The sequence below is a fragment of the Columba livia genome, chromosome 20 (genome assembly GCF_036013475.1).
Source record: "Columba livia isolate bColLiv1 breed racing homer chromosome 20, bColLiv1.pat.W.v2, whole genome shotgun sequence".
NCBI classification, from domain to species: Eukaryota; Metazoa; Chordata; class Aves; order Columbiformes; family Columbidae; genus Columba; species Columba livia.
In genome coordinates, this window is record NC_088621.1 from 3,893,397 (window position 1) to 3,921,316 (window position 27,920).

General features: G+C 50.4%; 1 protein-coding gene across 1 annotated transcript; it reads right to left on the bottom strand.

Moving 5' to 3' along the window:
* Positions 1-43: 43 nt before the first annotated feature.
* Positions 44-26,142, bottom strand: CPD (carboxypeptidase D). Its single transcript, XM_013366869.3, has 21 exons — positions 25,404-26,142; positions 22,841-23,088; positions 15,108-15,250; positions 14,487-14,656; positions 13,530-13,897; positions 13,232-13,423; positions 12,179-12,346; positions 10,919-11,028; positions 10,602-10,704; positions 9,989-10,131; positions 9,175-9,344; positions 8,266-8,577; positions 6,807-7,002; positions 6,390-6,525; positions 5,480-5,629; positions 4,989-5,084; positions 4,833-4,897; positions 4,552-4,683; positions 3,983-4,168; positions 3,571-3,670; positions 44-2,921 (listed from the first exon to the last, which is right to left on the bottom strand). Exons 1-21 carry the CDS (start codon positions 26,078-26,080, stop codon positions 2,695-2,697), a joined length of 4,092 nt encoding a protein of 1,363 aa, XP_013222323.3. The 5' UTR covers positions 26,081-26,142; the 3' UTR covers positions 44-2,694.
* Between the last annotated feature and the right edge of the window lie 1,778 nt (positions 26,143-27,920).

The window sequence follows — 27,920 nt, forward strand, 5'->3', positions numbered from 1 at the left end:
CGCGCCCCAACCGCCCGTTGTAGGAAGAACGAGACACGCCAGGTGGACATCAAAATAGTTTTATACAGATTATTGGATCTCGGTATACAGGTAAAAAACAGAGCCCGGCTGAGGGCAGAGCCTCCCGCCGCCCCGTCCCGCCGCCAGGAGATTCAAGTCCCTTTTAAAAATGTACATTTGAAGGCACAGTGCACGGACCGACACGCTCCGGGAACGAGCACCCGCAGGGGACCGGCTCCTTGCCAGAACCGGGACAGGAGCGCCTGCGGATGGACGGATGGACAGACAGACAAAGGACAAGGGGAGGCTGCTCCTGCCTTCCCGACACCGGCGACAAACAGCCCCGGCGCTAATGGAGAGAGAACCAGACACCCCAGCGGGTCCTGCTGCGTAGAAAAGTCTCACACACTTGCAAAACATCTCAAATCCACTCACCTTAAAAAGAGGCAGCTACTCCACACTAATTGCAAAACGCACTCGCAGAGGAAAAGGGCCGATTCCTAACGAGACCTATTGCTAGTGGGACAAAGCAAGGCCAGCTCGGTCCATTACCTGCTGCCAGCGCAAACGAAGCCCAGAGCCCCAAGAGCCGTTTGCAAACTCAACTTTAATATAAAACCCCAGATGTGTGTCTTGTTAGAACCCTCAGAAGCAGGAAAAGTTCAGAGATTAGGGCATAGGGAATGCTCAGCCTCATCTCCCTGTTCTCAGCACACCTCCCCAGCCAGATCTTACGTTTCTTGCAATATAATTTCCTGTGGAAGAGGGAGTATGGTGTACCAGTGTGTAAGGGTTATCTTCGTCCCTCCAAACAGCTGCACAAATTCGGCTGAGATGATGAGCACGGCAGCATGGCCACAGGGATGTTTGGGAATGGCATCTACCCCATACAGAGGTGAGGAACAGCTCCTGCCCCGGGTGCCATGGCCCAAGAGCTGTCAACGGGGAACCTGCTGCGCTCTTCCCCCAGAGGAGACCAGGTCAGAGCCCTGCAGCACAGACCCTGCCAGGCATTTGGCTGCAAACACTCCCCAGAGACACCACACACAGGTTTCCCTCGTGCATCTCCCAGGGCTGCTGGAGAACAGATTAGCTCCGGGCAAAGGAGATGCCCGAAACATTGCTGCACCAGGCTCCAGGTCAGTAGGGCAAGAATTAAAACAGAAGATGAGCAGCAAGAAAATAAGTGCATATTCCAACCCCAGCCTTTTGCCCGGAGCACACAGGAATGCCAGAGATGCATATAAAGGCTTTAGAAATCAAACGTTTCAGCCATTCTTCCCTTCTGGACACCCACACCAAACTACTGTGTCTTGGGGACATACGCTGTGGCTCCTCTTTCCACCTTCCTGCCAAGTGCTATGAAACAGAATTTGGCTGTTTTTCCCTCCTCTTTCAGCACAGCGGTTCAGCCTTTCCTCACGCCTTGCCCCGGCCCCTGCAGCAGCAGACACAACCGCAGACACACAAGCAGGTGGAGCTCTTGCTACAGACTTCAGGGATGCTGCAGTAGCAGAACAGAGCCAAGCCAGCGGGCTGATTTGATGCCCACCATCACCAGAGCTTGACGAGAGGGGTGTTTCCAAAGTGCTCTGATCACTAAATGGTATGAGGTGGACAGTGGCAAATGGTGCAGCTTTTCTTCACAATTTAAGACTGAAGTTGGGCCATGGATACTCCTATGACCTCTCCCTGCAGCTCCAATAATGCTCAGATACAAAGCAGTGGTCAGATTTCACTGTTTCCTCCTGAACAGTGGTGGACTAGAGGAAATTTGATCAGGTCGAGTCAGTAACTGGTTGCTTTTCTATAGTATCCACCACAACCAGTCTATCCATTTGCTGAGAACAACCTTTGGTTGCTCTTCCAGACACTCTGCTGTTTTAACACTAACATGAGACCCCAAACACCAGGTCTACTACACAAACGAGAAGCAACTCGTGGTGATGGGGATAAAGTTTGTTTCTTTCCCAGAAGTCAGGAACGGCATTACTGCAGAGCTGGCAAGCAACTGAACTTTGTCAGAGTTTGCTGAAGCTCTGACATTCGCTCCTCTCTCCAGCTCACATCAAGAATGGCTGTCATCTCCCCCCGCTTTCAGGACACCAAGTCACTGCCTGGAACTAGCAACACATCAGATGTGCTCCGCAACCACTGCAGATCAGAGCAGGTCACAGCATCTCATGGCGGGGAAAAGCTCCAAGGGAGCAGCTGTGAACCAAGTCTTTATCCGAGGGCTGCTCTGCAGAACGTGGAGTCAAGTGAGGGATCTGTCTTCCCCCAAGCACAGAGTAGAAAACACAAAATCAAAACAGGTAGAGAAGCTGCTTTGGAGTGTTGTAACTACAACCCCATGCAGGTCTTGGGGCACTTCCCCACCATCTGCTCACTGCGTTGAGATGCTGGGGAAGTGCAAGGAACTCTGCTGGTCACCCTGTTAAGTTGCCTTTCAAACAATGTCATGTGAACCTCCAGATCTTGACCCAAAATTGTAACAAGCCCTGTCCTTAGCCCAAACACAGCCTCCAACCCCCACTGATTTGCACATCAACAGGAACAGCAAACAGTAGAGGGAAGTCAGGAGCTGCCACCCACACCTCTGGAGGACAAGCTAATGTTTCAGAACCGAACCACAGGGATCGCCCCCCACCACTGGGTCTGGTCCATGGGAACCTCCTGTCCTGCCTGGAGCTGTCAGTGTTTGCTGGAGTACAATGTTTCCTCCTCAGTGTCCGTTTCATCCTGGAATTCATGGCTCAGGAGGGATTTCTTTGAGCTGGTAGACATCATGCGGATTTCGTCCTCATAATCGTCGTGGTGCTGCCGGAGGCGGTGGAAACCGTCCTTGTGTCTGTTGGACTTAATTGAGCAGACACACCAGATGATACAGGCGGTGAGGACCAGAGCAGACATACTTGCACCTACCAGAAAGAAGACGTTACAGTTAATGCCATGTTCCCAAAACCCAGAGACTTGGGCTTGCCACCATCCCGCTTCCCTTCTACAGTCACAACCACTTCCCTCACTTCACTGTGACCCTGCTCCCTCCTCCTAGGCCACAGAAAACACACCATACAAGAGAGCTGCTCCCAGAGCAGTGCTGCACTGGCTTGATTTTCTGTGCTCACAGCCTCTGAAAGCACCACTGAGCTCCTCTGCAGACTACTGGGTATAAACTCTACCCTCTCCAGGAACAGCCATCTGAACGCAAAAAAAAATAGAAGTCTTAATGCTTAACTGGTGCCACACCACTCAAAAGAAACCTTGGTGAAGAAGCAAGATCTCCCAGGTCCCAGCTCTATGCACAAACAGGCTCTCCCCATTGCAGGCATCTCAACATCCATTCTGGAACCTTCAGACCCCTGCAACAGTCTCTGCTTCCTCCCTCCCACCTGCCAGCCCAGCATCACCACATCCAAGGGTTGTTGGACCAGTTTGCAAGGCCAATCATGTTCAACCAACTCTTGCTTTCCCTCTGAAGACCTCAGACTACTTTTCCAGTTTGGTGAAGAGAAGGGTAATTGTCAGTGTGAACCAGTGCAGAAAGCAAAGCTCCAAATGTCACTTTACCTGCAACAGTTACAACCAGCTCCCTTGGCAGCCCAAATATCCTGTTTTCCGTGTCAAATACAATGAATACAGAGCTGGGCGCATCATGACGTACCAAGACCTGCAGAAAGATATGAGAGCTCAGGTTGTCTCAAAGCTTAGACCTCTGTTAAGTGTCCAGAGAAGAGAGGTACTTGCTGAGCAGGGCAGGACCACCAAGACAAGCGCAATGGAAAGAAAAGCTACTTCCTGAAACAACCCTGCCATCCTGGGAAATTCTTCTCCATCCATTATATTAACATAGTGGCAGAAAACAGCTACTCTGAGCACATAATCGGCAGCTAAACACAGACAACAAGGCAGAGCCCAAACAGGAGATGCTTTTATATGACAGGGAAAGGGGTGAAGATCGCCAGTTCAGACATTCATATACCTTGACGTGCTTCTGCTGGTACCCGTCGGCTATGGCATTGATGTTATGCAAACCTGGAGCCAAAAGCACATGGAAATAGCCGCCTTCTTTAGTGTAGACCCTCAAACTGTCATTAAGCACAATGGTAGCTTTAGAAATTGCCTTGCCGCTCTTGTCTTGGACAAACCCATGGACTCCTTTATGAACCTGAAATAAAGTATTTCAAACACTTCACGTTCAGATCCAAGCACATATGTAACAAAACAGGATGTAATCCTCCCCTCAGAACACAGCCCATTCTCCATCCCTCACCCTCATAATAAATAAAAGCACACAATACTGCAAGGACTGCTCAGCCCACCAAAGAGCCAAAACAGAGGAGATGTTTAACTCTCATGTCAACACATTTCCTGATCACTTGCTGCCTTTGTTCAAGCCATTCCTCCTGCAGCCTAAATTTTGACCATCTGTAATTACAGAGCACCAATAAAAACACAAAGACTCTCTGTACCGCTCTCTTCCTCTCCCCCTCCCCACCACCTTCACTCCTTGCCAGGATCTCCTCCCACGGACCCACGGAGGGCGCTCACCTCCACCAGCATGCTGAGGAGGGATTTCCTGTGGTCTGCCCACAGGCTGGGAAGCTGCCCCGCGCTCGGGAAGTAACAGCAGCTGGTATAAACAGTGATCTCAGGACAATGACCAAACGTAACGCTGAAGTCCTGCAAAAAAACCCCGAAACCATAGTTACAACAAAATAAGTGGTATTTAAAGTTTTGCAAAATGCAGCTGGAGGTGGGGAAGTGCCGTCCAGACATCGGAACAAATATGCTTTTTAACGCTTGTTTAGTAGAGATGGAAAGCCTTGTACCTTCATACTTCCCAAGTGACTGTGCCATTCAGAGCCCTGGATCACACCACCAGGAATAGTCTCATCTGTGAGAGCAAGAACAGAGCTGTCAGACGGATCTGCTCTAGCAGAGCCCAGCACAAGCTCACAGGGGCTAAAGGATTCAATCAAACGTACCTGACTTATTTGGACAGCCTGGCTGGCCCAAATGCATCAGCGGATGGTTGTTTGCATACAGAGATGCCAAATGCTTCAGTGTTTCTTTGTTCTCCACTATAAAGAGAAATGTGAGACTCTGAGATTGTAACTGTTGTTCACTGTGGAGGCAGATTCCCATTCTAACCTCATATCAAACAGTGACACACATTGTTTCCTCTGACACTAAGGGGTGGTATCAAAAGCAGACTTAGACCGGCTTTGGCAGAGGAAAGGTTGAAATACTATTGCAGGGACAGAAATGGTTAAGTGTTCTGATCTGTGGCTGAATCCTGTGAGGTTTTATAGCTTTACTTATAGACTGTCAACTCCACATACAAAGGGCTGAACACAAAAGGACGCTACAGAACACCACCAGTGCAAGAAACTCTTACACCATGTGGTCAAATGAACTTCTGCAGAGACAGCCTGAGGTAACGGTGTGTGCAGGGCCCTGGAGGAGTCGGTCATACCTGTCTGCTCTGGCTTGTCATACGGATAAGTGACAAGCAGGGATCCTCCATCTAGTGCAACGGAGAGGCTGAAATCCTGCTTCAATATCAAGTTCTCTATGATGGCTTTGGTCTCAGGCTCTCGTGCCCCTGAGTACCGGGAGTAATTGCCTGTAAATAGAACAACAAATAGAAAAGGGAAGTACATTCTTGTTTACGTACAGGAGAAGTACATTCTTTGTTCATGTCTGAAATTAAGTCTGCTGCATGTATTGAAAGGTACTTAGATCTCACCAGATGCACTTGACATCACCTAGTCCACACTACCCATGGGGTGAATTCATCTGCTAAACTAAACAAACGTGACACATCTTTGTTTCCCCAAGCTACTTATTTTTGTGATGCAGGGGGTACTTCGTGTGTGTTTGCTCTCTCAATGGCACTGACCCGACATCTTCTAAAGAAAGCACTTGGGATGAACCCAGCCAAACCTGGCCAGAGAGAACACTGTGCGCAAGAAGGGTGAGCACAGCACTGATACAGTGCTATGGATACAGCAAGCACTTACATGGAAACCAGAAAAGCATTAAAAAAAGGAGACTGTTTTTGGGGAGAATGAACAGAAGGCATTTTTCAGAAATGGGGGGTTGAAATAAATCAGTTATCAGGAAAAATACATTAGGCCTTGTCTGACCTCTGGACTATTCCTAAAGAATGCTGCTTTGTCTTTTCCTTGCAAATAAAGAGACGGCAAATTACCATCTGTAAGTTAGATCCAACCTTTGGAAGCTTCCCAGCAGCTGTGCTGCTCTCTTTATTGGTAGATCTGTAACCAAACAACTACACCCAACCCTAGAGCAGCTCACAGGAGAGTTCCACAGCAGCATTTCTACAGGGACACTACACACCACTTTGCTTTAGTTTGCTTTACTTGGGAAGTCTGTGTCGAGATCTCTGCCGTGAGTGTTAGTCTGGCCTATCTTCGATGTGCAGCCTCTCTCCTGTGCTACCTCACGTCCGTCTGGATTCAGGGAAGGCACAATCACGATCCGAGTTCGGTCAATCAGCTGCAGAAAAGGAGTAGAAACAGTACATAAAGTGCAATTAGTAGGGTTTGTTTTCTGTACATCTCATTTGCCTGGATCTCACCCTAGGAGCTGCTGCTTATATTGGTATCAGCAGCCAGAGGTTCCCACCAGCCCGTGGATTTCACAACAACTCCCTATTATGTGTGTGATCACCGCAACCCACAAGGCACTGTTAATAAAACAAGCCTCTCCCAGTGAGCACTGACTTCTCAAGATATAACTGGAGGGCTCCAAGATGGTCCCTCGCATTGGCTTCTCACCTTTGTAACAGCAGGGTTCTTCTTGTAGTTCATGCAAAGAAATTCTGCCAGTGCCAGGAGCAGCTCTGTACCAACGGGAGCGTTTCCATGAATACCGGCAACAAAGCGGATCTTTGGCTCCTCAGGCTCAGACTGGTTTGGTTTGTTGGAGATTTCAAGGGACCAGATCTGACGGAATTCGACGCTCTGACCCAAACTGCCAAGAGATGAGAAACCACAGCATAAGCTCGGGAACAGAGCAGCATCCCTAGCCCAGCCTCGCGGAGAAATCACAGTGTACAAAGGAAACGCTGCCTGCCTCCATGAGGCTACAAACACACATTACACACAGAACACAACCTCATCACAAGATACCTGCAGCAGCACTGAGCCACATCCACTAAGAACATCAGTTTGAACACAAGCATCTGTGTAAGAATCTATCTAGCTCAAATGTACAGGTTGCCCAATGCTTTGTATATCTCTATATAGCCTACGACATCACCATAAATATGGAACTGCTAAATGCCTCTGTGTTTCCATGGGTTTTTTTAAATTTGGTTGGTGTTTTTTTGCTGGTTGGTGGTTTGTTTTGGTTTTGTTGTTTGTTGTTTTGTCTTCCTTCAGAGCCAGGTACATCTGGACATCAAGTTAATTTACAAAGCACTCAGTTTAGGGGACAAAAGCAGGCCTGTTTCCAGTAACGCAGAAGTTGTTGCTACAGTCGCATCGTTAAGTTAGCAAACTGAACGCAAGCGAAGCAGGGAACACAATCAAGGCTGATGCAACTGGAAGGACAATAGAGGCTACAGATCAGAAAAGCAGCCTTGGCACCAGCAGGGACAGCACATGAGCATGTTGTGCCTGGTAACAACAAGCAAATGAGGTCCTGGGACAAAGAGATTTGTGCTTTCTAAAGCTGACAGAGGATAAGCGCTACGGGTCACAAAGGAAAGCAGAGGACTGCAGACAGCTGGTCTCCTGCACAGGGGGCAGAGACCTTGGCTTAGGTCAAGCTAATGCAAATGTGTCTCCCACTATTGAATTTAAATCTGAAGGCAGACAATCAAAAAAGGCCATTTGAGATGTGTAAGTAAAATCTGATCACTTTTGCTGGGGACTCTTTAGCAGAGTGGATGTCAGAAAAGACTTGGAAAAGGGAGGAAACAGTATGGAACAAGAGGTATTTGCAGAAAACTGGGACATCAATGTCAGTGCCAGGCTCCCCTGGGGAACCAACAGCACCCCAGCTTTAAGCCAGTAAAATGATGTCTCAGGAAAAAGCACACGGATGGATCTGCGAGTGCCTGTTCTGCCACCATGCCCTTGTACATGGGGCTCCATCAAACTCGGGTCCACAGGGAAAGGGAGGAACACACTCCCCATCTCTGCTCTATGTTCACTGCTCCTTATTTCACTGCCTCCCCACCACAGGCTGCTGCTCGGGGAGGAGCTGAGCTCTGCTGCTTTGAGTTTTCACCTGGTAAGATTGGTGATGAGGGGGTAGTTCAGATAGAGGGCTCGGAGGAATTCGGAAAGGTCCTTGTAGGGGCGGTATCGGTAAGGAGGGACATCCCCCGAGGAGGTGAGCAGGAGGTGCTCCAGGCCGTTCTCAGCAGACAGGTCTTTGATTAGGGTCTCAAACTCCTTCTCGTTGGGGTCGCTGGTGTCTGGTGTGTTCAAGATTGGTGTCTTCCCCTCCTGCACTTTGATGTCTGTCCGTGAAAGAGTGAAGTTGACTTGCACCCCACCTTTGCTGCCAACTTCCACCGTCTTAGTGACTGGATCATACCTACACAGGGAAGAGAAGGCACAAGGAGACGTCAGGGGTTCAAGACCTCACACAACAAGCCACCCCCGCTTCCTGACTAGACGCTTGTGTGGGACTGCTACTGCTCCCTCCAAAAGCACGAAGCATAAAAAAAAAAAGAGCAGGAACATTTCAAAGGGACATGGGAATGGTAGAAGGACCGGGAGCAGCTCAGGGCCCAACATGGTGCTGAGCTGCTTTTGGCTCAGGTGTTGCAGGGTTACATGGCATGGCAGACTGGCAGGACAACACGTCAGGCTGTTTTAACCCAAAGGTTTTGGCAGTGGTTGAAGTGATGAGGTCATTTCTGCACACAGCTGCCTGCAAGAGAATTTCCCCTAACGACACTAAGTTATCAACTCCTTCCCCATCTCCAAACAAGAGAAGATTTGGATTGTACCCCAGCACCAGGTGAGCTGCCCTGGACATCAAGGTAGCATCACATTGCTGCCTCTGCCCAGACCAGAGGGCAAGAGTACCACCTACACCTGCATCTGCTGCAGGCAGAGGCAATGGGACTACTCCTGACTGGGAAGTCACTCGTGCAGCTGTTAGCTCCTTGTGCCGTGGCTCGCTCACCCTCGGGCAGATGCTGTGATTTTGTACGTCCCCTGGACCAAGAGGCGCCAGAAGTCTCCATCTTTGTACGTGGTCACCGGGTGGTCGATCTCGGCAACGCTGATGGTGGCGTTGAGAATGCCTCTTCCGTCTGTGGCGTCCAGCACAAACCCCCGGACACCGCGGTGAACCTGAGCACAGAGCCAGAGCCCCACTGAGCACCAGCCCGTGCTTATCCTCCCACCCCACGCATCGCTGTGGGGTCACTGACACCCACATCCCACCAGCCCCCAGCCCAGGACATTCAGCATTCCCAGAGGAGCAATATGTTCCAAAAGGCTTCGAGGTTAGACTCACCAGCAGCTGGTGTGGACAAAGAGCACCTGCTGAGTACAATGAGCAATTGTTTGGCTCAGGGTGCCACCACAGCACTCTCTGCTCCACACCTTTGTTTGCATGGCCCAGATGCGCAGCGCAGCCACCAGCCCCCACTCAGATGGGGACAGTGCAAAAAGGCCACCCCAGGCAAGGGAAAACCAAGGTAGTGGGAAATGAAAAACCCACACCTGCATCACCTGGCTGCTGTTTGCATAGAATCACAGAACGTCCTGAGTTGGAAGGGACCCACAAGGATCACTGAGTCACACATTTTTGGTGTGTTGAGGAGGAGGGGAGTTGAGACATGTTCCAATGGGGATGGTTTCTGTGGAGCAGGTACCAAGTGTGGCCAGGAAGCAGCACTTGCTTCAGCACACAGATTAACCTGTTCATCGGGTACATCTAACACAAACCCCAGGGGCAGCTCGCACAATATTTTGGGGTCAAAGTGTCTCACCTGCTTCATGAATTGGAGGAGAGATCGGCGGTTCTGCTCCCAGTACTTTGGCAGGTCCTCAGCTTTTGGATATTTCACGCAGCCCAACTCAATGGTCACTTCAAAGCAGTTTGTATGTAAGTAATTCCAGTCTTGCATCCCACCTACAACAGGAATGTAAGAAACATTATGACAAGGTCTCCTGAAGGCAATTGTACTACAGCTTAAAAACAAAAAGTATATATCAGATTGAAAAAGATGAAGTACAAACTACAGTATGCATATTATAGCTGAAGCGAGGAGGCTTTTACACAGGGCAAGACTCACTCTTCAAAGGGATGCCAAAATAGCAGACAAATAACCATCCTTCTTGTAAATACCTTTCATGCTAGTACGCTGCTGTAAAATTTCAGGAAACCATTTTGCTAATAGCCAGAAAAACTACATTATAAATTCCTTCCCTCAGGAATAACTTTACCTGGGTGCATTATTTCAGGGGTTATAAAAGAAACCTAAGCTGCAGTAACCTGGGCTGACCAATGCAGAGTTTGTGACTGATCAGACTAAATTCTTTAAGTTGCACATGCATTAACTTGGAGAACAAACAGTGCAAAAGATGTAAGGTCTACTTTACCTGGAACATTGTACCAGTGAGCCCCATTAGTGATGCCGTGGGGGAAGTACTCGGTGGGGTACATATCCTTACAAGGGCTTCCCTGATACATCTTTCTGTTTTCCTAAAAAACAAGATGCAACACACGAAGCTGAGTCTCTGCACTCGACAGCCACTGGCACTTTTGTTCTAACATTAATCACACGTTTGGAGTTACCAAACACAGAGGTTCATGTGGGCACACAGCACCTGTGTTCTCTACCAGCCGCTCGGGAGGGTCCCGACGCCATCAGGAGCGAACCCAGCAGGATGTGCCCATTTTCCCGTTACAGCTTTACCTTGGAGTAGGAAAGTGCCAGCTGCTGAAACACATCATCATCTGGGGATCTACTGTATACGGCTACTCCTTGTTCATCATCATCAAAGGGGTAATTAACCACCAGAGAACCTGCAGGGGAAACAAGCTTTGACTTGTACTGGCATGCTTTGCAAGTGATCTCTCAGCCTAATAGGGGAAGTTTTTCTCCCAAGAGTGCCAAGTGTTGTCTTTCTCAAGACTTGGCATTAAACAAAGCATTATGCCCAGTGGCTAGAAGAGACAACAAAAGCACAGGAAGAGATAAGGCCCCACCCAGTTGGGAAGGTGAACCCAAGCCACCACACATCAAAGGTTTGGCTCTTACAAAGAGGAGGGATGAGCACAACCTTGTAATCGCTTTCACAGAGAAGAGAAAGCAAGGGGAGCAATTTCCTAGAACATGCATAGTGCCCTTGGCCCAACTGCTGTAGTTTTTCAGCCTCCTCGAGTTTATTGCAAGCTCTGACAGATTATAACATCCCTGGCTTCCTGATGCTTTCCCTAAGCAAGTTGTACTAATATCACCCTGGAAGCCCAGACACCAGCGCTGCTGGAGACCTGCCAGCTCCCTCGTACCCACACACAGCACTTCTACAAAATTAAACATGTACAAAGCAACCACCTGCAAGTTACCACAGCTACCAGCCAGCAGACAAACTGTCTAGGGAATGAGCTGTAATACAGAGACTTAATTTAGATCACTCCAAAAAGATAATTAAATTACAGCAAATTCCATAGTTCCGCCATGCAGTTTGAAGCAGGGAACCCTCAGGATTATATCTAATTCACTTCATTTTATAAATACTACAAAGACTCCAGCAGCCGCAGCACTGCACACATTCCCAGACCCAGCTGCTGACACAATTCATTCCCATCTCCCAACAGGCAACAAGCCAACTACTCCCCAACGCATGTGCTCCCTTCAGAGAAGTGGTTGTGATCCTCCCAGAAACCTCTTACACACCCTACAAATGAGCTTGGGGACACATTTTTCAGCTTTTGTTTCCAGCTTCTGATCAGTCTTCCAGCAGCACGAACAAAAGGTTTGGTTTACTCATTGTGCCCTTTGGAAATGGCTTTACCCCTGTTGCAGGAACCTGGCCATTTCGCAGCAATGCCAAGGGCAGAGAGCTCTGTGAGAGCTCCTCAGTTCATGTCTGGAACACCGTGGAGATGGTCCTGCAAACTCCCACCCCTCAAACCTCAGTGCAAAGGAAGGAGCTCGGTCTGGCTGCCGTACCTCCGTGCAGGTTTGCGGAGAGCACGAACGGGTACGTCTTTAACCAGGTCATGACAGCAAGAGTTTCTGGCTGCGGGGGGTCTACCACATGGAAGAACTGATCTGGGAAGTTCCGATTCAGGTCGTAGTTGTTGCTGTTGTTTCTGCCAACAGTACCTCCTCTGTCTCCTGAAAATTAAACACAAGTTCAAGCTTGAGTCCTGTGCGAGTTCCCACTTAGGAGGATGAAGCCCCTGCACTGAACCATAGAGCTTACAACTATCAATTAATGGAAGAGAGCAGAAAGCACAACGGCGCTGGCTTCCTACAGGGGACACCCACACTGCTCTGTGCCCAGAGACGTCCGAGGGCCCTTTCAGTGGCTGTTTGCACAGGTTCTCAGTGCCAGTCAGACCACAACCAGCAGAAAGGCAGTGAACCGTGAACAATCCCAGCAGCCGGATGTCACGACCGCAGAAACCTCAGAGCTCCCTTTTGCAAACCAGCCGGACAAGTTCTTTGTTAAACCCAAGCAAGAGCTCTGCTTCCAGAAAATCGTTCCGGACAGACTCTGCTCTGCCAATCTGCAAGAGCCACGCGGTTTTAAGGACTTCCCTGAAGGATGTTTTTGCCAATTTCAACATCATGATAAAAGTCTATATTATCCTTGGACAAGCGCTCTGCAGACAGCCTGGCTCCCACATCACATGTTATTAAGAGCATGGACCAAAGCACAGCAAGTATGAGCTGTGTCAAAGGAATGTCTTTTTTTTTAAAATAAGCCTTTGGATAGCCACAAACCATAAGGGGACCCAAACAGGGGCAGCATATAGCACTGCTGAAGTACCACAGCTCTTTTCAAGAGCTTCAAGCATCAGTTGGCTGCCTGCACCATGCAACACAGGGTCTGCCCACTCATGCCACAGCACACACCAAACCTTTTCCCAGCCTCCCTGTGTCGAGAGCGACTCCGCTCCAGCAAAGCTTCCAGATTTTTCAGAGAGGTGCCCTGAACCCAAAGGCTTGTTCTCAGAGCTAGAAACCCCACAGATGTTTCAGCACAGACAGCGATACCTTCCTGGGACTTCTCATAGCCATCGGGGTTCATGGACGGCATGATGTGGATCCGTGTGCTCTGGACCAGGTCGGTCACCTCAGGGTCTGTGCCAAAGTTCTTGCAGAGGTACTCAATGAGGTTCAGGAGAAGCTCTCGCCCCACAACTTCATTCCCATGCATGTTACCGATGTACTTGAACTCTGGCTCACCTGCAGGCACATGGCCACAGAGAGACAATTATAAACACTTCATTAAGGCTTGGAGACATCTCAGCACCCTGAGCATTGCTCTCTCAGGCAGCATTTCCCACATTACCTGGTTCATGGTTGCCAGGGTTGTCGGAGATCTCCATGACATAGAGCTCACGTAGCTCCACCGACTTGCCCACGGAGTAGAGCCGGGTTATGTTGGGGTACTCGCTGGCGTATCGCCGCAGAAAGATCTCCATGTCTGAGAAGTGATGGTGGCGGAAGTCCACAGGTTGGATGGGTTGATGGAGAGAGGTTGGGCTTGGGGCCTCTGCGGGCACAGGGGTGGGGGTGACGGTAGAGACAGGAGCAGGTGTTGCTGTGAACTGCGTGACATTAAGGCCTAGTGGCATGACAACTGGCTGCAAGAAGAAATCCATTTCTGTTGCAGCTCCCTCCTTCACCTCGATGTTCTCTTTAGTCACTGGTGTGTAACTGTGAAAAAAAACAAGTCGTTATAGCAAGAAGGCTCTGCAGAACAGACACCGAAACTCCCGGCAGCCCCTCCACCACTCCAGCCTACCCCTCCCAGCCCAAACGTACTGGGATATCAATGACTATGTGAGAGATGCACCAGTGAACAAGTTGACTGGACTCATCCCAGTGCCCATAGACCCAACCGTGCTGCCGTCCTTGCTCTGTCACAGAGGCAAAAGCTCCTGCTTACAGGAGAAGAAGCCACAGTGTATCACAGGGCTGGCCTAGGGGCAAGCTCCACGTTCACACCCAGACTTGAGACAACACAAACTCTGACTGGGGTGACCCTACTCCACTTCCTTTGCCCAAGAGGATGCAGGTTGATACTAGCAATCAAAGGTGACAGAAATGCTGTGTATCCACCAGCACCCTGCTGCAGCAGGGCACGGGGTGAACAAACACAGCTGCAGCTCTAAGCTGGAGTCCTTTACTGCTCAGCTTCCAGACAAGCCCCTTAAATACACAACAAGATGGTTTGGGGAAAGAAATCAAGTGAAGGAACATGAGCAGCTGGCAGCACGGACACAGGCTGCCCCAGAGACATTACCCCATTACAACTGCGGTCACGTTGTAGGTCCCAGGCACAAGCAGTCGGTGGTAATCCCCAAATTTCCCTGCTGTGATGTTATGAGCAATACCGGCAACAACAATGGTCGCGTTCTCCAGGCCATCTCCAGTGACTGCATCCCTCACAAAGCCTTTCACACCAATGTGGACCTGAGGAAAACAATGCAAGAGACTGGCTGAAGACACTGTCACCTACTCAACTCATACATGGGAGACAGCCTGGCAGACGACTCTGCAAGCCAAGGTCTCAGCAATGTTGATGCCTTTGAACATCACTGGAGGTTCACAGCATGGAGGACACACAGGTATGCTGCATCACTCAGTGAGAACCGCACTGATCGGTCTCTCTGTTTAACACTGCACCCCACGAGGCCCCTCTGAGCGGAGTTCCGCTGTCGTGGAGGATGTGGGAACTGTGGCAGAACCACAGAGATACACAGCAGCTTTGTAGCCACAGACCTCTGCACGGCAACGGCAGCAGTTGTGTCACCACACGCAGCAAACAAAGCCACAGGAGCAGCTGAACGCGGTGCTCTCAGCCCACCGTGGACACGCGGGTTTTACAGCCGCTGCCCCCACACCCCGTCACAGCCCAAACTACCTTCTCGATGAAAGTGAGGAGAGACTCCCGGTTGTTCTCCCACTCCTGCTGAAGCTCGGAGGTTGGTGGATATTTGCAGCAGGACAGCTCCAACGTGATCTCAAAGCAGTTGGCCCACACGTAGTTGTAATCCTGCATCCCCCCTGAGAAAAAAAGGCAGAGACATGTCCCAAGAGCAACGCACAGACATCCTGCTATGGGATGCACATTTTTCCCTGTCCTTCAGCCCTCCCCAGCATTTCACCACGATGCTGTCCTAGCTCCTGAGTGAACAACCTGAGGAGAAAAGTCAGAGCAGATCGCGGTGAGCGCATGTGCTGGGGGAGACCAAGCTCTGTTTCTCCCAGTAACCAGCACGCTGGGTTGTTCAAATCAGCCACAGGCAGCTCAGAGATGACAGTCCCTTTTGTCTCACTGCTCTGCCAGCTGAACTCGGCAGCACAGCACTTGGAAATCCATAAGGGTTCATTTCGCTGTGAAGACATTTTCCAGACACTACAAATCCTGGGGGCCAGGGCAGGCACACTGGAGTTTGAACATTACTGCTGCCAAGTCCTTCTGCTATGCTCTCCAAGCCACCTTTAGATTTGTGAGGCTTTTTCTGCAAGAGACATTAATCTACCCAAAATGAGCTTCAAGCCTCAGACACAAAAGAACACACCAGACTATCAAGCTGGGAGGTGGCAGCTCGAATCTGCATGCCGAAAGTTTCAAGGACCACACAGCTGTTCTCCCAAAAACAACTCAGCAAAACTCAAGACCAATGCTTCCCATTCTCTGCTTCCTCAGGCTGCTCCTTTCCTCCAACTCCTTATCTGAAAGTCTCAATTTACTTTAGAGCAGAAAGTTTGGCAAGATCTGAGATGGTGACAGTGTGCAGAGAGCAAGTCACCTTCGGGAAACTCTCCTCAGATCTGGGAGGGCAGTGACATCTCCCTCACCGCTGAGGACTCCTGTGACCCCATCGCAGCCATGTCCCACAGGAGAACAGGACACAGATTTGTCCACCTGGGAAACTTGCTCTTTTCTCTGAGCCCTGCAGCCAAGTCCCACATTTCCTCTTTAAGGCAGGAGTCTCAATTAATTTAAGGATGTTGCAGCACCTGGGGACAGCTGCTAGCTTAGCACTGAACCAACCAACCCTCCATGAGCACCAGAAAACACGAGTGCACAGAGTTGTTTCCCAGCATTAAGCTCATCTTGCCATTCTTGCTCTTCAGAGAAATCACAGGCACTGCTATGGAACAAAAATGTCACCTTGTTCCAGCAAGTGTCCTGACCCCATTTGCTGAAGTTTACATCCAACCCTCAGCAATCAAACCTGTTTCTCAAACAGAAATGAATAATGTACCAGCAGGATGGGAGCTCTGCAGGTATCAACACTCAGAATCTGGAGCTCAGACTCCAGCATGCTGCTGAAGAATGCAAACGTTCAGCCCTCTAAACATTCATGGGAGTCTTCAATAGTAAAAAGGTCATTCCAAAACCACCACAAGTCTGCGAAACAGGTTTGGGAGTCACCCTGACAAATCCCACCACATGACTGTAGCCAGATGTCACGGCCACATGAGAGGATCGTTCCCAACACCAGCAGCAAATCAGACCGTTGTGTCAGTATGGAAAACGTACCACAGTAAGTTATATGCATACTCATGGTATCTTTTGGGTTACACAACCTTATTCAGTTACAACCTGGACAGACGGGTGTGCCATGGCCTTGGCCACCACTTCCCAACCTGCACCTGAGACCACCCTGCCCAGAGACTGAACAACTGCCACCAGTGTCACCCAGACACCAGGCACAGGGGGTCCCTCCTGGATGAGCTCAGGAAGCCAAACTGGCTCGGCAGCCCCATGACGCAAATGCGCTCCCTGGCATTTGCAGTGGCTGTGTTAATGCACGGCCAGGAAAAGCTATCAGCAGCACTTCGACAAGCAGAGGAGTCTCTAATCAATGTGGTGGCTGTGAGCATTCACCATCCTGGGACCGCTGCTCTGAATTTAGTAGCCCCACCACACCGGGGTAACGCGGAGATGGACTGACAGCATAATGCAGGATTTAGAACAGACCCCTGGGAATGTATGCGAGACGATACCACATCAAAGATGTCCCAGTTCCTCCCAATTCTTCTGGGAGCCTCCTGCCAAGGGAACATGAGGCTTTTGTTGTAACGAATCAAACGTCACTTGCCACCAGAAAGAGCACTGCAGCTTGTGCACGGGCTGCGATCAAAACAGGAAAGAGACTTTTCTGTCCAGCACAAGGAGCCAAAAAGCGTTTGAGGGCTTTAAAACTCTCCAACTCTGTTCACGAGGTTAGAGGAACAAGGCCTGCAAATCTGATACATACTCGGTTTTATTCAGCTCCTGTTACCAGGCTCAGAAGAACAACCCGCAGCAGGCTGCTCTCTCACCAGCAAACACCAGGCAGAGTGAAACAATTTGCCAGCCTATAACCATCTGTTCATAGCAGGACGCTAATGCATTTGAAAACATCCATACATAAACCGGAGCCATTATGAAGCATATTTAGTGCTTCATCTGCCACTCAAGGAAATTTAGGACAGATGCTCACCCATAATAGAGCAGCAACGGACTAAATCAGGGCTTGCTACATCAATTTTGGTAAAACTGTCTCTTTGAGACAGTAGTCCATTGCACGATTGAAAATTTGGATTGTTTCCACTGCACATATTTGGCCTTCACACGGCCCCACTGCAGAGCAGGACAGTTATTTTTACAGCATATGGAATTACATATTTTTCCATATACCATCTGCACAGCCTCTCCTGGCTGTGCAGAAGATCTGGAGGTGTAAAGAGAGACTTATAGGCAGTCTACCCTTAGCAGAGCAATACCTCCTAGGAGTAGAGCAGATAAAGCACACCCAAGGCAGAGGACTGTGAGACTACAGTGCTTCTACTCTACCTGTCTGTTTGGGTAATATCTGGGATAACTTGCAGGATTTATTCCAGCATTTTTTAATCACAGGGTGTCTTTTAGCCTGCACTGCTAAAGCTTCATTCTTCCAACGAAGCATCACACCTATTTTACCAGTGAGGAAAGCAATGCAAAGTGAGCAGCTTACAGCCACAGCAAGTCAGTCCCTGGCTTACAGTAGGTCACAAAAATGCTCAGAACAATCTCTGTCTTGCTCCATCTCACCCCTTGAGCGACGGGACTGCACTTCGGGCAAGGATCCTGGAGCTCTTGCAGCACAAGTGCTGCAGAGTTTCATGCGGACGAGCCTCCCGCTGCTCCCTGCCAGGCTCCACGGCAGCTCTCTAGAGTCAAGCCTGGGGATCCAGATACCATAAATAGAGCACATGCCAAGAGAGGCCTTTCAGGCCAGCCAGGAATATTTTCAAACTGCATTACGCAGAAACCTTTTCAATTCCAGCTCTCACTGGAGCAGACATTAGGAGATAAGAGACCTGCAGCTAAGTTAAAGCAGAGAAACGGTCCTGTCTGCTGTGTGGAAGGAGCAGACAGCAAAAAGCAAGCTAGAGACGTGATTAAATACGTGGCACAAGTGGCTTATTCTGTGGACAGAACCGATTGTCTTGTAGCATGAGACCAGGGTGAGCACCAGCAGCAGCCAGAGAATGTTTTAGTCCATTAATCTGCACTCAATAAAACTCAGAGGAGGTGAGGTTTCATGCTCCAGCTCCCAGAGCTGCAGCACACAGCCCTGCAGCCTTCCCGGGGCGATAAGAGGAGGGCAGGGTGGCCCCAGGAGCTGCACCACCACTGTACTGCCCAGCAGTTCACATTAGGTGTGAAAAGAAGCATCAGACCCTCAAACCATCAAGCCAACACTGTTCTCTAGAAGACAGAAAAATCTGCAACCAGAATTTCACACAAACACAAACGCAAAAGGGCAGCTAACTGGGCATATCCCAGAAAGACAGAGCTGAAAACTTGTACCAGAGCGCGCACTGTGCAACCTCCTGCTGCCATGCCCAGGAGACAGAAGCCACCACAGCGATGCCATGAGCACCCGCTGCTCTCAGCACTCATTTTAACTGCTCTGAGTCTGACGCCACTGAAAGCTGTTTGGCAGCTCAGTCTGGTCGCTAACCACAGTTATAACACCCTAGTAAGCACACACGTAACATAAATCCACTTTCGACCTGAGAAGCACCTTCTGATAAGACACCAGAAACACCTCAAACACTTGGACATCACAGTCAAACCAGTAAGGAAAAGAACTTTTAGTAAGGGATTGTAAATAACAACAAGACTTTCCAAGGCTGCCCACAACATACCCTATTGTACATTATGTTGAATTCAACTTCCAAATTTGTCTCTTTACAACACAAAAGCAACCGTGTCCTTCCCACAGGTAAGACTTAAACAGTGTCTTAACCGCTTTCCAGGCATCACCTGGACCATACACCAGCCCAGACTTGCATGTATTTTCTTGATCTGAACCAGCCACTCGGTAGTTAAAACCCCACGAGGTTAAAAAGGAAGGAAGAATAAGAGCACGCACACCAGAGATAGCCTCTAAAAAGCATCCCTGTCACAGACGTGCTTATCTATAGAACCTGGAATGCAGAAGCCAAATTCAGCCGTCTGGCTGAATTCTTCCTTCCTTTTTAACCTCGTGGGGTTTTAACTACCGAGTGGCTGGTTCAGATCAAGAAAATACATGCAAGTCTGGGCTGGTGTATGGTCCAGGTGATGCCTGGAAAGCGGTTAAGACACTGTTTAAGTCTTACCTGTGGGAAGGACACGGTTGCTTTTGTGTTGTAAAGAGACAAATTTGGAAGTTGAATTCAACATAATGTACAATAGGGTATGTTGTGGGCAGCCTTGGAAAGTCTTGTTGTTATTTACAATCCCTTACTAAAAGCCAAATTCAGCCGTCTGGCGGAGATCCATCTTCCCCTGTGCACACTTGACCTTAACAATTACTCCGGTGGTTTGTACTTGCCACCTCGGTTTGACACACGTAAGAGTTTGTTTGCAAACTCAAACCAAAGTTAATGGGGTCTGGCACCAGCATAAACCCAAACTCGTAACTCCAGGACAATGAGGCCGTTTGCTTTCCAGCATGTTTGATTTCACATGATAAAATGTGGCAGGAAAATTTCCACCTGTTGAGACATTATGTTCTCATTTCTTTGTTTTTCCTGGCTGTACTTCACATGGAGCCTTCACGGTCTCTCCTGGCACAACCTGATCAACAGGTCACAAGCACATGCCCCGCACCGCTCACAGAACCGTGTGCCCTGGTTATCTCTAGAGTGCAGCCCCGGAGCTCCCGCAGGGTACTGGGGTTTCCCCAGCCTCATTTTACCACACATTTAAATTCTGCAATCACTGGGAAAGGTCTCCCGGTCCGAGAACAAACCTCAGCAGACCTTGGCACAGAGCTGAGCGATCCAGATGACTCAATACAGCTATCCTGATGGTTTTGCTGCTTCTGTCACACGTAGAATACAATCGACTCCCCTTCGCCTGCTCTTCATCTGCTACTAAAAACTAATGTTAACACCTAAAACCCCAACGGGACACGGTAACTTCACACAATATCAACATACACATGCATTGGCCTCAGCGATATCTGTTAGTTCACCCGTGCCCTTCCCATGGGTAACGCTTTATGTGAATTCCTCAGCGCTGGAGGTGCTCCAAGGGCTGCCATCGCCCTCCATGTGTGCATCTTCAACAGCAATAGGATATGAATTACCACTTTGGAGAGAAACACACAGGTGTGCCAGCCTCAGCAATGCTCCATTCTGAGAGCCGGTGTCAGTGTGCGCTCCCTATGAACCTGCCTCCAAATCACCTACAGCCCTGAGCGCTGAGCCCGAGATCGTGGATTGTCACAGAAGCTGGAGGCTATTGCACATAATATAAACCACAACGATGGCAGCACCGAGCAAACTGGTTTTCAGTTCACACCTCGCTGTTTCCTGTGAAAGGAAAGTAGGTGAAACCTCTGCTCTGCTCACTGGCAAGGCAGAGGTGACCCCAAAGGCCACTAGCCAGGTCTCTCATCCTCGCAGGAGGATGAAGAAGTTAATGCTGCAGAAAAAAATGCATCTCCCTGGGGGCAGGGGAACACGAGTCCAAAGCTCTGGAACCACCTTCCCCTCAGAGCACACTCATCCCACCCCTTTAAGAGGCCAGAAAACCTGAGAGCTGCAGCTGACAAACCTCTCAAATGAGATGTTTGCTGGTAACAACTGCCACCAGAACACAGTAGTGCAGATCATCCAGGATATCCTGTTCCCTCACAAACAAATTCACCAGACTACACAAACTTTTCTCCTGCTGGACTTTTCTTAGCGGCAGAGTGAACCTTGAGCCAGCAAACACCAGGGCTGGTGTGCTCGGCAGGGCGGAGGGAAGGACACAGCTGCTAAAGAAAGAGATAAAAACCACATCTTGTTTGAACACGGCATCTTATTTGACCAGTGAAATCCTGGGGAATGATTCAGCCACCGCTGAAATTGAGACTTCCTCCTCCAGCACCGAAGCGATGTGTTCAGGTCCAATAATGGATCCCTCTCCCTCCTTCCCAAGCAAGGTGGATGTAGGGTTAAGACAGGAGGCAGACCTCAAGCCTTTGTTTTGGAAAGACGCCTTGTTATTAGAATTTGTTAAGTAGCAAGCTCTCAAAGATAAACAACATTCGATGGCACCGCTTGCTCAGCACATCATCCCTCAGCCCTAGCACGATGGAAAGCAGAGCAAACCAATGCAACTTCTCCGCACCATTTATGCAAGGTTTTGGTTGTGTCCTCACCGCAGAAGTTTCTGCGCTGTCTGGCGAGGCCGCGGTTGTACAACATCCGCTGAAGGTGCACGGCGATGGCGTAACTTCTTCTAATGACACGGCCAAGATTTCTCTTCCCGCTAGCCCACACTGTCTTTTCCACAAAAGCATCTCATCACGTACACTGTCATTTAAATCCCGTTTTCAGCAAAACCAAAGCACATAGAGCAGCCCACTGCATGGCTGAGCAAAGCCAGCCACCTTCACACAAACAGAGTGGGGGCACCAGGTGATAATTTGCTTATATTTAGATCGAGTCCAAAGCAGCTGCCTGATAAAGGGAATGGGAGCTCTACTAGAGCCCCAGCAGACTGAATTTTGGATCCCTTCTAGATCCCGCTGCACTGGCGGATGAGAACGGGCCGTGCTGGTTGTTGCCATCTGCACGGGTCTAACAGCAGAGCGGATAGCTTCCCCAGCAAGGGCAGCTAAGCTAGCTCAGACCATGCATTTAAATCATTTCACACAGTTTCACAGCAGACTGTTCTATAATCAGTTACAGATTTACAAGTTTGGAGGTTAAAAAACCTCACAGAATCTTAGGATTGGTTTAATACCTTTACCAATAGTTTCCTATTTCCTGTATCAAAATTTAATAACTGTCTGGAGACCCAATAACAATTCATCTGGCAAATGAAGCCTCCCACACACAGGGTAACTCTCCAGCATCTAACAAGGTCAGGAAGAGCCCTCCAGTTCACTGTGATCTCTTCCCTACAAACATCTCCCAAGCTGTGATTCATCAAGCACTTACTGGTGTGCCTGTGATGCCGCTTGCCTTCATTTGAAGCTGCTAGAACACATTCAAAGCTAAAAATATCCCTTCACCCACCGTCCTTTCCTCTGTGATAATCACCACGGGTTTGGATGTCAAGTTCCCAGTGGGAACAAGAAACTATTTGTGTCAGACACTCTGTTAGAGCAATTCGCCACCACAACTTACCTTCTACATCATACCACTGGGCCCCGTTTGTGATACCATCTTGGAAGGTCTCTCCCTCCTCGCCAGGGCAATTGGGTTTGCCAGTTCTCATGATGGGGTGATGTGACGCATAAGCTTTGGCCAAATATTTAAACACTTCGTCATCAGCTGATTTACTGTAGACTCCTGTGGGCTTATGTGTGGGAGAGTCATCATAGGGATAGCTTGCAACTACCGAGCCACCATGCAGATTGCCAGAAAGCAGAAACCTGAGGTTGGGAAGGAGAAGAAAAGGAGAAAAAAAAAGAGTCATACTGGAATAATTGCAACAGGAAGTCAGCTACAGCCACCCAACCAGTTATTCTGCTGCTTTCCCACCCAAAATGTGTTCTGAGCAGCCTCCAAACTCTATTTGGATCAACGAAGTAAAATGTGTGCACTGAACAAGCTGCCCAGCAGTAACGCGGTTTTGGAAGAGGACACAATCAGACCCTGCTCCATCAGCCTGCAGAGCTGCAACTACACCAAGGATACTTAACAGATACACACTTGTCCAACACCAAGTAGGCTACTGTTGGACAAAAAGACACCGTCCTGGGAGAGACATCCCCTCGTATTAACACCAGCCTCCGACACAGTGAGCAGGGCTGTCAGTGGGTCTGAACAGCGTCCAAGGGGGAGCACAGTGGGAAGTCAGCAGATTTTTGCAATAAACCAACTCTCAGGATGGGTTTATTCTCTCCCCAAACTGACATCTGGCATTAATGGTGATGCAGCAAGTTTCATGCTGCAGACTAAGATAAAGTCCTCAAACGTGATGACAGACAAGCAGTGTCCTGTGCATAAAGTGATGTACACGGCTCTTCGTCAAGCTCTGAGCAACGCTTGGTATGTACAACAGAACTGACTTGCAAAAATAAAATCTGGATGTGGGACAGAGCAGTTAAAAAGCCCAAGTCAGAAAATACAGCACGGCATGCCCTACATCACACTTCAGTTTGATCACAGGCAGCATAAGCATTTCAATGAATTCCAAAGGTAATCGCCTCTGCTCTTCCTCTTTTCATCAAATACAGCATTGAGAGGAAAAATTGCTCTCCTCCTCCTTCAGTCAAACAGGATTTAGTTTCCGAGCAGAGGTAACGTGACCAATACTTTTGCCTTGCTTAAAATAGCACACACAAATTGCATTACACCCACTATCTCTTTTTTTAATCAAACAGTTGTGTTTACCCATCCATTTTTCTAACAGTGGTTATGTTAGTCTAACAACTGCACCAGCATTAACTGGTGCTGCCAGGCAGAGGCATGCACAAAGCACCACGTTCTTCCCGTTTCACCCTGGCTCACATGCAAATCCCACCTCAAACACTTGCAAAAAGTAAAAAGCACATGGAATTTTCAAAATTATATTAAGAACGCACAAGAGTTCCCCTAGTAACCAATTTTGAGCTGAACCAAGTCTGAAGGGATTTCGGTGCAAACTGCTCCATCAGAGTTGTCCTAAACTATTCTTGGGACAAGCAGTGACTGGTGCAGTTCAGGAAAATCCTCTAGAGCAATAATCCCTACAGCCACCAGCACCTACCAAGTTTTAATAGTTTGTCCAAGCAAATTTTGTTCCCTGAAACTGAACAAACATTAGACAAATCCGAATGTCGTGTGTGACGGTTGGATCCAACCAACAGCCCCACAGTGCACTGTGGCCACCAGCCATCCCCTCTGTGTTTCTCTCTCTATCCCCAGTTTGGGAGAAGGGCCACAGTTCGGTGTGTTGCTCCACAGACACCGTCTCCCGTACCAGGCTGCCCCGCTCTGGTCACAGCGGCTTCCCGCCGTTCTGCCCTTGGATGGTGAGAGCTGAAGGCCCGGTCCTGCACGCTTCAACAGGACAGAGGGGGAAAAGTGACGCAGGAGCAGGGCCTGTATTTGGAAACGCTGCTGCACAGACCATTATTGCTAAATACAGGGAACTTTCCATGAAATGCAAAGATGAGGGAAGCCCTGTACAAGACAAGTCTCTGTTAATGTGTTTGTACACAGACCAAGTATACACTTAACCCCAAATATTTTAAGCATCCCGCAGCTCATGGTGAAAGCATTATCAGCCCCAAGTGCAAGACCCACAGACAAGCTCAAGATGAAGCGGATGAGCAGAAGTTTCCAGCTGCAGGCTCCTGGAGAAGGGAGACACACAGATGGCCACGGAGGCCAGGGTGCACGCAGGGCACAGGTTGTGCCCAGTGGGGCTAGCGTGGCTCGCTGGCAAGTGCCCAGCAAACTGCGGCTACTGAACCGCTCTCCCGCACACACTGGCCAGCACCCGTGTTACAGCCCGGTCACTGGGTGCAGGGCTGTCCCTGGCTGTGATAAAGGGCCAACTCAGCACAGGAGGCAGGCTGGGGAGAAGCAAGGGGGGAAATGGCTTTCCCCCTCCCAGCCCTGCTAGGAAGCACTAGGAAAGGCTGGGAACAGGGTGAAGCTCCCAGCGAGCAGAGCCGCGGGTCTCCCCTTCCCCAGAGCACGGGGCTGACCGTGCCGGGCAGGGGGGAAGCGGGCAGAGGCCGGGCCGGGCCGCACTCACTTGTTGCGGCGCATCCAGGCGATGAGGGCTCGCACCTCGGGCACGGGCTCCAGGTCGGGCTCGGCTGCCTCGAACTGGTCGGGGAAGCTGCGGTTGAGGTCGCGGCCGCGGCTATTCTCCCGGCCGCCCTCCGCGCCGTCGCCGCCGCCGCAGTCGCCCTCGCGGGCGCGCTCGAAGCCGTCGGGGTTGAGGCTGGGCAGCAGGTAGAGGTCGGTGGTGTTGAGCAGGCGGCCGATGCGCTCCTCGCCGCCGGCCCAGCCCCGCACCAGCTCCTGCGCCAGGCGGAGCAGCAGCGGCCGCGCCAGCGGCTCGTCCCCGTGCATGTTCCCCACCAGCTTCACCTGCGGCCGGCCGGGCAGGGCCGCGCCGCCGGGCTCCTCGCCGGGCCGCTCCGGCTCCTGTCCCGCCGTGAGGCGCAGCACCCACAGGGGCCGCCCCTCCACCGACTCGCCGATGCTGAACAGCCGCGCCAGGCCCGGTGGGGCCGCAGCCGCCAGCGCCCGCAGCGCCTCGCCCATCTCGGCCGAGTGCAGGTACCGCAGCGCCTCGCCGGGCGCCGCCGCTGCCGCCTCCGCCTTCTTGATGTGTGCGGCGCGGGCCGGGCCCAGCAGCAGCACGCAGAGCAGCGGGAGCAGCAGCCCCCGCCGCCGGCCCAGCCCCCGCGCCGCGCTCGCCATAGCCCCGCCGCACGCCCGGCCTCGCCGCTCCACCGAGCCGCCGGGCAGCGGGAGGAGGCGGTGCCACTCTCCCCGCCCACGAGTGGGCGGTCCTTCCGCCGCCCGCCAATGAGCGACGGTCAGGGGGAACGAGCCGCTAGGGCGAGGCGGTGACTGGCCAATGAGAAGCGGCGGGCGGAGTTGCGTCACGAGGGGGCGGGGTCTGAGGAGCGCCGCGGCGCCCCCTGCCGGCCGCGCCCATTCCGTGGCCCGCGCTGCCCCCGGTCCCGGAGCCGTGGAGGGGACGCGCACGGAGCGGGGTCGGTGGCGCCGGGGCCAAGCTGGGAGCGGGAGGAGGCGGCGAGAACCCACTTGTGCTCTTTGAAGACGTGATTTTTTTCCCTCCCGCGGCAGCAAGCGGCCTTTGGCTTCCCGCACCCAGTGTTTCCCCTCTTGAAAGCTCCGCAGGAGCACGGCAGGGGCCCACGGAACCTGTCCACAGCGCTCACCAGCGCGGCAGATACGAATAATAACACAAGCCTGAGTTATTGCATACAGGGGGCAAAGCCCAGCACATGGAGATGCTCTCTGCACTTCAGAGGGGTGTCACAACATGCTGTTGCAGCAGCATCCTCTCCAAAAGATAAAGCTGAGATGGAGAAACATGAAACAAAACCATGGCTGGAAGTAGAAGGAGCGGGTGGCCTCTCGCCTTGGCGTGGTGACAAGTTCACAGGGGCCAAAGTGCCGCTCCCAGTCCTTGTCTTCCTGGAGGGAAGCGCTTGTGTCCTGCCCTGACTGTGCTACCAGCTCAGACTCCTCTGGGGAGTTAAAGACATTTTAACACTGATGTTTTGTATTGCACGTTGCTGTTCTGCAGAACTGGATGCCTGAGGAGATCTTTAGCTAATACTTTGGGGTTTCTTCCATTCAGATCTTTGCTAATTCCTTTTTTGAGGCAGGTGAGACGATAAGGAATAGCAAGCAGAATAGCTTGCTCTGCAAAAAGTGTGTTACAGTCCATAGTGTTGACAGCCGCCATCTCGGACAGCGGGTCTTGTTGATTCCTGTTTGACTCGTCAGTAGTATCTGATGTGCACATCTGCTTCCCAGCTCTGGCATTTCCTGTGGGAGACACAAGCGCGTAAGGCTGGTTTTCAGGGGAACCGTCCGTGGAATGACTCCTTCATCTCACTGAATTCCGGGATCCTTTGCGTGAGAGACCAGATGATGCAAACTTTTGTGTAAGCCAAGCGTGGTACAGCATCAAAAGGACCCTGAGGAAAGGCAGAGTAATTTGGCTTCTCTTTCTTGGGGCTCATCTGCACTGTGCAGTCATTAGGAGAGGAACAAGCAGGGAACAGGGATTATCCATCAAAAAGATGCCCCAGATCTAATTAAACTGGAAAAGCCGAAAGACCTTGGTTATCAAGACGTTCCTAAACCTAAAGGGAAAATGAACATCAAGAGGGAATTTGGCTCAGAAGTGATCACCGTGACATAGGTTTAAGTCCTCAGTCTACAAATAAATTGCTCTGGATTTACACAGGGTAACTGAGCTCATTTCCCTTTTTAGCTGATAAAAGCCCTGTTGTCTGGAATTTCAACAAACCAATTGTAAAAGCAGCATGTGGCAGAAGGCTGATGAGTCATCCACTGATTTTCTCAGCAGCCAGTAACAACAAAACCTTCTCATTTCCTTGGGCCAACCTGAAAGAGCTTTGCCTTCTGGATCCCTGGGTGAGCAAGGCTGTAGATTAGGGATGGCCAAGGCAAGAAGCCTCCTCTTTTTCCTCCTCCTCCTCAGTTCTGCCCTGTTCCTGTGCTTGCTGAGACTGTAGCCATGGCACTTTGAGCTGGT